General features: G+C 43.8%; 1 protein-coding gene across 1 annotated transcript in view; it reads right to left on the reverse strand.

Moving 5' to 3' along the window:
* The window catches only part of DNAJC7 (DnaJ heat shock protein family (Hsp40) member C7), a 32,846-nt gene extending 21,291 nt beyond the window's left edge, over positions 1-11,555 (reverse strand). Inside the window, exon 1 of the mRNA XM_007942140.2 lies at positions 11,479-11,555. Coding sequence (XP_007940331.1) covers positions 11,479-11,555 — 77 coding nt within the window. The remainder of the gene's footprint in view (positions 1-11,478) is intronic.
* Between the last annotated feature and the right edge of the window lie 665 nt (positions 11,556-12,220).

Here is a 12,220-nt window from a genome sequence, read left to right on the forward strand (position 1 = left end):
GACCACTGAATAGGAGTCAAGGACAGAATGCAAGTCCTTCAGATGCTATTTTTTGTCACTTAGCGTCAAACTAAATAAAAATCCCTCTCATGTTTCCTGCCCTCCCATAGGACAGAAAAATTTATAGACTCCCTTACAGCAACTGAATTTTTTTTAATAACTATTTCCGTTTCACCGTGCCACAATGGCTGCAAACATAAAGGAAGATGGTTACAGGGAATTTCATTCAGGAATAACTGATTTCTTAGTGTGAAATGGGTCATATCCTCAAAGATTTCAATGACTTACTGTCTCGGAAAGTGGCTCATGCATTTGTCACTGGAAGGACAAGCAGAGCAAAAGCAGGTGGCAAAGTTAAAAGCATAGCATACTGGTATTTAAATGGGGACAGAGGTGAGTGACAGGAGAGACTAAGAACTTGGATGACAGGAACATACAAGGTGTAAGTTGCCAGTGCCATGCTGTAAGTACCATCTGGTGGTATTCCTTTTGCCCGTCACAACTATATAAGCACCTACTGCCCCCCTCAGCACCCTTCCAGTATCTCGCACAGCTAGTAGATAAGTAATACCAGATTTTTTCCCTAGCCTTTTTCTGATACATTTTTTGAAGCTACGCCATTAAACAAACTGTACTTTTCTAAAGGAACAATGTTGTATATTGGGAATTATATTCCTGGCCAAAGAACTAGAATCAAATTAGACATGACCAACAATTTTTTAAAAGAACCACCTAGTTACTCTTATCAAAGATATCCAAAATCATCCTATCAACCAACTTGAGTGACACGTGCAATATAACTCAATATTGATGTATTTCTGTTACAGAAGAATTACATTTCTCTTCCTACCCTCCACTCACACACAAAACAACCCAGTTCAAGTGAGAACAAAATGAGAACAAAAGTCATAGTTCTGAAGTTTGGCGATGGTATGGTGGTTTACAGGTTGAGTCTATGAACATGGCACTGGTGAGATTTGAGACTCACTTACTTACGTATTTTAAACTACAAACTGGCAAAGCTGCCCTCCATCTACTGAGGTGATCCTCCCTTTCCATTTGTCTCCATCACAGTCCTGACAAGCCCTACTAACCTGAAAATGCTGCTAGAAGAAAGAAGGAAAATGGGAATGACCTATACATGACAGACTTGAACTGTGATGGACATAAATCTGCTTGAGTAATTTTATTACAGCAACTTGTCACAAAGCCAAAAGAAACCACCTACTATGAGAAGTCCTCAAGAAGGCTCCTCAACTGCAATCTTTCTACCAAGTGTACACCATCCTATAATGCTAAATTAAGCAAGGTACTATAAAACCAAGGAGTGCTGGTGGTGCAGTGATTAAAGCACTCCAACACTAATAGAAAGGTCAGAAGTTCAAACCCACAGCCACTATATGGGAGAAAGATGTGGCAAGATCATTACATTCTCTGCCAGGGTCAAGTCAGCTAGTAATATTTAGTCCGTATGATAACCATGCGAGGTGACAACACGCACCTACTGAAAAGGATTTACAGCCTTAGAAACCCTATGGGCAGTTCTATTCTGTTCTATAGGGTCGTTCCGAGTTGCAGTCAACTCTAAGGCAGTGGGTCTGGGTTTGGACTATAAAAACTATGAGGATCTATCCCTTACGAGCACATGTGCCAACAGATTTGGGGGGAAAAAAAAAAAAAAAGGCTTCCCTAACACAGAATCCTAGAAGTTGAGCCAAACTGCTGTGAAGAAATGGAGTTGTAAATTCCAAAGTAGCCCCAAACTATACCAGAGAGGATCCAGCCTCCTCCTCAGATGGCTAGTGGCTAAGAATGTACAAATCTTTAAGAAAAACAAAGGCATTTAGGTACCTGAGGAGACACTGCGCCAACAGTAAAAAGAGTCCTAGTCAAAGGTGAAACAATCTGTAGAGCCGCTGAAAAACCAAAAAAAAAAAAACCAAACTCATTACCATTGAGTTGATTCCGACTCACAGTAACCCACTCTGGGTTTCCGAGGTGCTAAATCTTTACGAAAGTAAACTGCCCAGTCTTCCCTCCGCGAAGTGGCTATTTTCCTCCATTGGTAGGTTTGAACAGTCAACCTTCTGGTTAGCAATCAAATGCCTCAGGCACTACACCACCAGAGCTCCTTGAGCTGTTAAAAGGTGCCCCTTACTTCCTGAACACAGCTCCCATGGAGGTTAAGTTCAGTATTAGCTTCTAATAATGATGACAAGAATAATTACTATGGAAGATCATTAATAATTATCGTGGTCAGGTACTTTTCACACATTATCTTCTCCACACAACCAGTAAGGTGAGTTCCATTACTCCCGTTCTTCAAAGGAAATTAAAACTTGGAGATTAAATAACTTGACCAAGATCAGGATGTGAACTCACACCTGTCAGATTCCAAACCTTGTGTACTTTACACTATGCTAAGATTTCAACCCAATGGTAAGCATTTTCTTTTTTAAAATTAATCTGTACTGCTAGGAATAAGGCATGGGCAATGAATATAAATTTCTTTAAACTGAGATACAAAATAGTCCTAGCGTATAAAATCCAACTCTGGAACTTAAACCTGGATTTAACCAAGCTAAATGATACTCCCAAAGAGTCACAGAAGGAGCGGGGCTCCGCTATGTCCTGTGCTCCTTTCCCTTTAAGATGCGAGACCTAGTGAACTGGACTTTGCCTCCCCCAAGAAATGCGTTTCATTTTAGTAAATGGTGAGTAGATTCCATTCTAGAGCAAACAAAGCAAGTAATGTAAAGTCAGCCCACAGCAGAAAGAACAAGAACTGTGTTGTGACAAGTTACCATCTTTTTAACCTCACATTGCACAGCATCAGGCCAGAATTAGCTATTCCCACACAACTGCCTCATGAAAAGGACTTACTTTCATAGAACTTGGTTGATTAACAGCTGCCCAAACAATGGGTACTTAGTGCTTTTAGACTGAACGCCTATTTTTTGCCTCCAGGTCCAACAACACCCAAACTGGAGTCCCTCCTTCATTTTGAACCTCCCCACTAAATCCAAGGCAAGCTTTAACCAATAGGCCTGACCCCGCAGACCAGCCGAGGAAAGAGTAGATCTTTGGAACCCAGCATGGCAGCAGCGAGAACTAAACAAGGCTGCATTAGGAACAATTCCAGGGTCAAATCCATTCAAGTCCTGCCCTGGGAGTCTGAGAAAGCGCTGCAGCTTGTTCAAGCTGCCCTTACAGCAAAGGGACTGAAGGATGAGATGTCAAAGGTGTGGGACTGGAAAAGAAGGAGAAGAGCTGGTTAACACAGGAACTGAGGGCGATGAGGCGGTGGCATCAGTCACTCAACTCTCCAGCAGGGTCAACTCAGCTAGTCCACATGGTAACTGTAAGGTGACAGACAACACACACCTACAGAAACAGATCAGTACTGAGAAAGGAAGAAGTAGGGATTAAGTCTATTCATATGGACTAACTTTAAAAAAAAAGAGAGGATTCTAAATTCAACTAAGTTATTTTATGGGCCAGCAGTAAAATTCAGACTAAATCCTGAGATATAATTCTACAGCAAAAAAACAGACTTGGCCACAACTGACCTGACGGCACTATTAACAGCTGTACTGCATCTCAGCCCTTTCCCAGATTTTCAAAGCAGTTCCATGAAGATCCTCACCTCAGCCCTCTGAAGCAGTGAGAGACAGCATCACCTGTCCTCAGCAGAGAAACAGCTAGCAAGGCGCTGCCCAGGTCTCCTAGCTCCCAGCCCTAATGTTTTTTCCACCACGTCGTGTTAGTGTCAAGGCTTTTGACCAGCACTAAAGGGCCTGGCCTTCCCTCCGCCAGACACAGGTAAAGACTGCTTTGCTATTTTAAAATACATTTTTTTATTTTTCAGAAATAACTAGCCAGTCAGAAAACTGCAGCTTTGAAAACCTCCTTCTCCACCCAACATAAATATCAAAATCTATCTACCCTCTCATCATGCAGTTCCGCATTCTCCCTGTCTCCTAATTCAGCATTCATTTATCACTGATGCTAGTTACCCAAACAAACACTGCCAAGGGAATCAATAGGTATCACACAGGTCTTAGCAGGGCTCAGCATCATGTGATCAAATCAAACAATTTGGGCTTATGATCGTCAGCCAACGTTGCCCGTTTACAGCTCAGCAAAATTAAAAACACATTAAAACACCATAGTTGACATTACAACATGCCCCAAGATGCCCTATATTCCCATTTTTTCCCCAAATACTTCCAAGTTGAACACTTTAGCAAGATCTCTGCTTCAGGCCAGTCTATCTTTCAGCAATTAAAGAGGCATTCGGCGGCTTCATTCTGTCTCCAATAATGGGTGATAGTTTTTTAAAATGTCCTTGACGTGGCTAGGTTCTCCGGAACTGCTTGACACATCCTGTATTTTGAAGATTATTAAACAGAAGATTCTTCATCATCTGTACAGTATCATTTTAAGGTTCACTCTATTCCAGAGCATAAAAAATAAACACCAGCATGGCTGCACTATTCTGCAGCATCTGCAACCTAGGAAATGCTGGTTTACTGCTTTTCCTTATTTCAAATATTTGGCTAGATTAATACATTTTTAAGGAAGTTCAGCTCTTCCAAAAGCCTTAATAATAATTTAAATTGATAGGCTCAACAGCTTAAATGAGGCTTTTATTATTTTGCTCATCCTTGACGCCACTCTTAAAGTGGAAGAAAATGCCAGTTTTGCTAAACTTACAACTCAGGACAAATGATTTATTTTGCTAGACCAGAGATGTGTTTCTTGTTGTGTGTCACTGAGCTGATTCCTACTCATAAAACCAACCAAACGCTGGGACATCAAGCTGATCCCCACTCACGGTGACCCTAGAGGACAGAGTCAGACTACCCCATAGGATTTCCAAGGCTGTAAATCTTTACGGAGGCAGACTGTTTTATTTTTCTCCAATGGAGCAGCTGATGGGTTTGAACCACTGACTTTTCGGTTAACAGTCAAATACCTTAACCACTGTGCCACCAGAGTTCCTCCTTCCTACTCATAATGACCTTATATGACAGAGTAAAACTATCCCACAGAGCTGTGATCTTCACAGGAGCAGACAGATGGCCAAGTCTTTTCTCCCGCAGAGTCCCTGGTGGGTTCAAACCACCAACCTTAACTGCTTAATCATTGCACTACCAGAGCTCCTAAAGGTGTATTTAGGGGCCCTTGATTTGGGAGAGTATTTTAGTGGCAGGAAGAGCCTTAGAAAAAGACCTCTTTCCTTTTTTCACCCCCAGTGACTAAAGCTGCTAACAATGGCAATACTTCAGGCTATCAGTGAGTCAAGTGTTACGTGTATACGTACACCTTCCAAAAAATCCCTCTTACTCTGCTGATTGTGCCCCAAGTCTCTTATTCAGTCCAGTTTACTAGTTCCATGTTGATCTAGAAATGTCCTCCACCCTTCAGAATTTACGGGATCTTGGCCAATCGCAGAGTAGAAATTCTTTCCTTCTTCCCACAGTCCAAGACCTCTTGTCCCCAGTGGCATGTCACAGGGCCTGTTTCATGTACTCTCCCTGACCTTCAGGAGAGAAGAGAGTAAAAGGGTCCCAGGATTTCTATTCCATTTTACTAAAGCAAGTCACTCTGTTTCTTTATCTTTTACTAATCTAGAGGTGAAATACTGATTAAGTTTCACACACATAGACGGAAGCCATAAATGACTTGGAACAATTCCACACTCTTTTTGAGTGTCTCCTAAATGCAGGGCACTAAATGCTGAGTGCAAAAAAGGCTTCATAACGGTCCCGAAAAACAGAGGGTGGGCTCTATCCCACTGCTATCTGTAAGTACTCAGCTTCCTTTATCCAATTTCTTAAGAGAAAAACCAGCTTCGGCTTTCACTTTAAACTACCTCCTCCCTGCTTCCTTCCTCAACTCCACCCAAACAAATGGTAGGAAGCAAAGATGATGAAGAAAATTCACTGATAGCCCAGTTCAAATTGTCTATGTCTGGACATTCAGGGAGAAGCCTCACCAATGGCAGGGCCAGAAGAGACCCAAGAAGCACCAAGGAGACAAGGAGTGTGCACAAGGCAGCAGCACTCTCTACTGCTCGAGGAGGGAAGGACACCAGGCGGCACGCTGCAAGTGGCTGTGTCTGATTTCAACAGCCAACCAACTAACCCAGTTCTTCCTTCCTGACAGAAATCCAATCACTGCAGGCAGACGGATATTCATGAGGAAACAGCTGCCTGAACTGTGAGTTTTAAACTTATGCTATTTCCTTAAATGGGAGGTGTCACAATCTGTGGCATCTCCCTAACATTCATTTACAAACGAGGAGAGAAACAAGCTTCTGCACAAGATTCCACGAAGACGCTGAAGACACAAGCCAGAGGTTTGTTTACAAACCTTCCCAAAAGTAAGATCTAGATAGTCCCCAGGTTAGGAACTTCCAACTTCTGCGAATTAACCCCCACAAGGCCCATTATATTAAAAAATTCTAGGTATACACACTGGTTCATAATAACAAATGCACACTACTTTGCGACACACATCGAAACATTATTATTACTGTTAAAGATGTTTCAGTGTATCTGGAAGCGTTTCACATTTTTTTATGCAGAAAAGTACAATATATACTATAAACTTAGACAAACATTTGATTAACTGACTTGCTATAAATTCGATTTAAAAACAGATTTAAGAACAGGATTAAAGTAATCTGCAGATTGCCTGTATTTTGTCCTACAATGGAATCAGAAGAGGCAGTTAACATTCTGTTTATCTGGCAATTTGGTCTCTTCACACAGACAGCTGGACAATGAATAAGGAAGACCAAAGAAGAGTTGATGCTTTTGAGTTGTGGTGTTGGCGAACAATACTGAAAGTACCATGGACTGCCAGAAGAACTAACAGATCTTTCCTGGAAAAAGTGCAGCCGGATTGCTCCTTGGAAGCGAGAATGGCCAGACTTCGTCTCACCTACTTTGGTCATGTTGTCAGAAGGGATCATTCCCTGAAGGAGGATGTCATACTTGGGAAAGTGGAGGGTCAGTGAAAAAGGGGAACGCCCCCAACCAGAAAGATTGACAAAGTGGCTGCGACAATGGGCTCAGGTGTAGGAAGGATTGTGAGGCTGGTGCAGGACTGGGCAGTGTTTCATTCTGTTGTATACAGTGTCACTAAGAGTCAGAGCCAACTTGATGGTACCTAACAACAACACCACCACCACAGACAGATGCTAATAGAAAACTAGGCTTCAGAATCAGACCTTGAGAGTCAAGTATTTCTTCTCATATCATTGTTCTCAAAAGCCTCAGCCACTCATAGTTTTACCAAGGGTGGGAAAAAACATGGGAACAAACTCCTATTTTGATCTGGCTGGGGAAGGAAAAAAAAGTCAATCCAATAAATGAACAGAATACTAGAATAACTGCACCCTGAATCCTACTCTTACTGCTGAAATTCAAATAGTTTAAAGGAATACCTGGAACGACCTCTAAATAAGTTCCACATCACTCAGCACTGGAGAAAGGGGACCAAACATGAGTTGAACAAGGGAGAAATGGGCTCTCAGAGGGGCTGTGCATCAGGCCACAAGGCATCTAGGCAGCCGCTGACCATTGTTCTCCAATCTTCTAAAGTCCTAGTGAAAGAAAGCAAAGGCAAGTGCCCAGTACTCAGCTTTAAAAACTTTTAAAATACCTGTTTCAATGACTAAACTCTGATTGGCTGGAATGTACAACAGGGCTAGGCTTTAAGCCAATCAGAGTTCTGGTCGTTGGGAATGGACTGACACTAGAGCAACTGCCACTTACTTGCCCAAACTTTTATCAAAAGTACTGTTTACCCAACTCTGGGTAATATATGGGTCTGAAATAAAGCAGTAAAGAAGAGCAAGGCACTTCCTCAGAACTCTGTCTTTGCTCCAGTTACCACGATTATCTAACCATTTTGCCATTTAATAGTTGTTGTTGTTGTTATGTGCCGTCGAGTCAAACCCGACTCATAGCGACCCCTCCTTGGGTTTCCGAGGCAGTATCACTACGGAAGTAGGATTGCCCAACCTTCCTTCCGAACACTTAATAGTAGCAGGGTTCGTTTAATTTGCTGGTATTCAGAATTCTCTATTCCCAGGTTTATCCCTTCCTTTCCATGACTCATCGGTCCCGTTTTCCATTTCTTCACCTCCGATCCCACACTTGCTGTGTGCCGTCAAGTTGATTCCGACTCACAGCAACTCCATGTGACAGAGTAGAACCGCCTCGTGGAGCTTCCTTGACTGTAATCTTTACAGAAGCAGTTTGCAGAGTCTTTCTCCTACAGAGCTGGTAGGTGAGTCTGAATGGCCAACCTTTTAGTTAGCAGTTGAGTGCCTAACCATTTGCACAACCAGGGCTCCCTGATCCCCTACTTAAAAGTATTCAAAATGAAAATGAAAGCTGAGAGCAGTGTTTCTCACTGATTTGGGATCAGTCTAAGATAAATTTCTACTCAGCTTTACTAAAATGTCTAGGTGCTTGTCCTGGAATGTCAAGAGAAAGATTAGGGAGACAAATTCCTAAATATTTTAAACAAAGTAAGGAAGGGAGGAAAAAGCATCCTCACAGCTTTTCAGTTAAATAAGTCCATGAACTCCAAAATCCTTTAAACTGCAATAAACAAATAACTACAGCAGACCTTGGGAGATGGATTCAGGATTCAGTTCTCTTGACTAGCAATGTGGACAGCGAAATAAAGGGAAAAATCCTAATCCACAAAGGTTTTATAATCCCCAGGTACTAAGATAAAGGGCCTGATAATTGTTCTTATTTGCTTCCATCAGAGATACACACAAGTTAAGATGATCAGTTTAAGGAATTAAGTGACAATGTCCTGGCTTCTGAGTACGTGGCTTCCGTTAGTTCTTTTAGGCCTGACTGTCTAATCACTGCGAGGTACATATGCCAGGACGGGGAAGTGTCTTCTCAACTGATGAACAACTTGAAATTCCTCAATTTTAGTGCAATACAAACTACAGATAGATACCAACCTGTTCCCAAGATATCCAGAGGATATGACCAGAGAGCTGTAACTAGACAGGATGGCAACTAACTCAGCCACCATTCATGTATAAGGTAGTCAGCCACTTCTGAGGGAAAATGTAAAGCTAATACTGTAAATTCGCTGAAATGTAAAACCTCTGAAATTTAATGCTCTGGCTTCTAAATAGCTTTATCTATTCTGGTGGGCAAAGAGAAACAAGTAATATTCATGCACAGAATCCTGATCTAGTTTAGAGTGCTAAATAATACATCTTTATTTTAGCCTTTCAGATGCCATGGGGGAAAAGAATTTTGTCAAAGTAACAGAGAGGGGGAAAAAAAAAAAAAACAACAACATCCATTTCTTTTCTCTCTAGAGAAAAGTGAAAGAAAAGAAAGGTGAGGGAGTAAGGTGAACAGCCATTCTAAAATGCTGCAACCACCATGTCCTGTCTCGGAAGTGCCTCTCGTTTTGTCCCGTGACAATTCAGCAGCAGCAGGATGCCCTTGAGCCAAGATGCAAGAAAGGAAGGACTCCTTGCTGGACTCTAGCAAGGATTCACATGTTGGACCTCACAAAAACAACCCAAAAGACCCGTCAACTCTCATGTCCTCAAGTCAACTGTTAGTAGGGCTCTATCAAGAGACAGGAACCTGGCCAGAAGTCTCTAACTAAGCCAGATTGTAAAAGGGCATTTGTAAAGAATGTCCCTGCCCCTACTCTGCTACTGCTACACAAGATTCCAGGAAATGGGAAACAAACATAAAACCACCTCCTTCCAATGCATCTAAATCCTCACTCCATTTCCAGCACTGGAAAACTATACATGAACAAGGTTTTCTGACAGATCCTAATGTTTACTCTCCAAAGAATGCCTTATATGGCAGAAAGTCAAGCTGTGATTTTTCTAAGGAAAAAGATTTGCTTTGTTGATAAGGGACTTTGAAGTGAAACCCAAATTAGGGGCAGTCCCTACATTAGAGATTTACACTGAATCAGATTTACACTGAATCAGATTTACACTGAGTCCCTATTTACAGCACAAAGAACCACATATTTCTTTCCAAATCTAAGTATAGTAAACCTTTACAGCTCATCAAAACTGTATTTATTGCCTCCCATTTTGCAATTCCTTAATGATGGATATGAGCTGGTGATGCTGAAAAGAATTAGGAAAAGATGTAAAAACTCAAAATGAAGAACAGTGAGAATAACTCGACCTAGTACCCTGCCTTCTCTGATAGTTCAGGGACATATTGCATTCTGTCAGGCCTCTCAGCCCCAAACAAATCAGGAACTTAAAGCGTTGGCTTTGGTTAACTTCCTGTGAGCGCGATTAACTTCCCGTGAGCTCAATAACTCTTTCCTGTGCCTCAATGACTTTCTGTTATGTTTCTAACTTGTGGAAATCTCAGAATCCTGGTTTTGGATTTCCTGAACTGATTCTAAATTCCACCTCAAATCACCAGGACTGAAGCCATAATATAATATAAAGATGAAATATGTGGGAAAGAGACTGAGAACATTGTAGTCAATTCGGAACAAAAATCAAAATAATTTGCAGTTCATACGGCCAGGGCTCCAAAAACTTCAAGAAGCTTTTTTCTCAATTCTGCTTTAGGATCAGAACAAGTATGACAACCCACAACTGTGTTCCAACCCCACTTCCAATAACCTGCTTTAGATGTAGCCAGAATCCAGTATTCTCAAAAATCACTCACTCAGCAGCTCCTCGGCTAGTCCGGGCTGGCAAACTCGAGTCACTGCAGTGACTCGGGGGCCCAGCACTGCCGACAGAGCCCAAGCAGTTGCCCTCCTCCTTCGCTGCTTAATTTAAGCATGAACAGTCCTGGGAAGAATGAGGAGCTCACTCAGACAAGATGAGGGGAGAGGAATCTGACATGTAGAGCATGAGACAAACCCTTTCACTCTTCCTCCTTTATCGATAAATCTTCGATTTCTGGGGTAGCAGAGGGTGGTGGAGCTGACCAGGTCAATAATGAAGACAAACACCGTAGACCCAGAATAGTGGTCACTGGGATATAATTACTGAGGAAAGGGGGTGAGGACAACGAGGACTTTGGAGATGCAAAGTACTGACAGAAAACAATGCACAGAAGTTAACCAGAGAAGGCGGGGGTCGCGGGCGATGTAAGGAAGTCGTCATCATTGCCTCGCCACCTCCCCCACCCTGCAACAGACCTGAGATTCCCCTCGGAGACTTGGCCACTATCATTAGGACCACCATCCTGCCAGATGCAGAACGAGGCCGTGCCTCAGCCTCCCCGCCAGGCGGAAGCTGGAAGGGAAGGCCGACCCCCAGAGCGCCCTTCAGGGGGTCCATCCGGACCTGATCTCAGATGCAAGGGGGGGCTCGCAGAGGGCGGGGCATAACCTCAACAGCTAAGGGCTGCATCATGGAAAGGATCAGTTTCTCTGACGGAGCTGAAGCTCGTCCCCTCCACTACCCTGCCACCCGGTTACCTCTTCGCCTCTTCATCGTCGAGCAGCTCTGGCTCGGTCGCCGCCATTAGCACATCGCACTCCGCGGCAGCCGCCATCTTACCGCCGAGACCAGAGAGCCGGGTGGGAGGCGGGCGGTGAAGAGCACTTCCGGCCGGAGCATCGAGCCGCTCAGCGGTGCTTCGCCCAGAGGGGCTCCCTCGGGTCCGTCTACCAGCGAGAGGCTCCGCTTGGGGCCAGAGCGGCCTCCCGCCCCCGGAGGTCCACGGTGATCTCCGCCCTGGGGCTGGGGCCCAGGGACGGCTCCTGTGAGTAGGGGGCGCCACTTTGCCCGAGGGTCGGAAGGAGATACTAGAGGTTTTCATCTCTCCAGGCCTTGGCTTTCCTCAGCGTTTCAAGGGCCTCGTTGTCATAGCAACTTCCAACCCCAAAGAGTCTCTCGTAAGCTTCAGGGGACTCTGACGGCTGGGTAAGGAACGGGTTACCCAGGAGTCAGAAGGGTAAGAACCCCCAATACTACCTTCCGGACCTTGGAGAGTGGCCAGAACCTTCTCCCAGGAAAGGCAAGAAGAGACACTTTGAGCCCAGTCCCCCGGCTTTCATCGGCCCCTGGAAGCCCTGCCCAACCAAGCCACGGGAACGCAGGGCGTCTTCACCCTGCGCCTTTCATCCCCTTCGGATCTCCAAGCACCAACTGGTTCATCACCCTAATGACGCTGACCCTTTCATGAAGCTGCTTTCATGTCATCCGCCTGGGAGTGCC

The sequence above is a fragment of the Orycteropus afer genome, unplaced genomic scaffold (genome assembly GCF_000298275.1).
Source record: "Orycteropus afer afer isolate SDZICR_OR568_19922 unplaced genomic scaffold, OryAfe1.0 scaffold00085, whole genome shotgun sequence".
NCBI classification, from domain to species: domain Eukaryota; kingdom Metazoa; phylum Chordata; class Mammalia; order Tubulidentata; family Orycteropodidae; genus Orycteropus; species Orycteropus afer.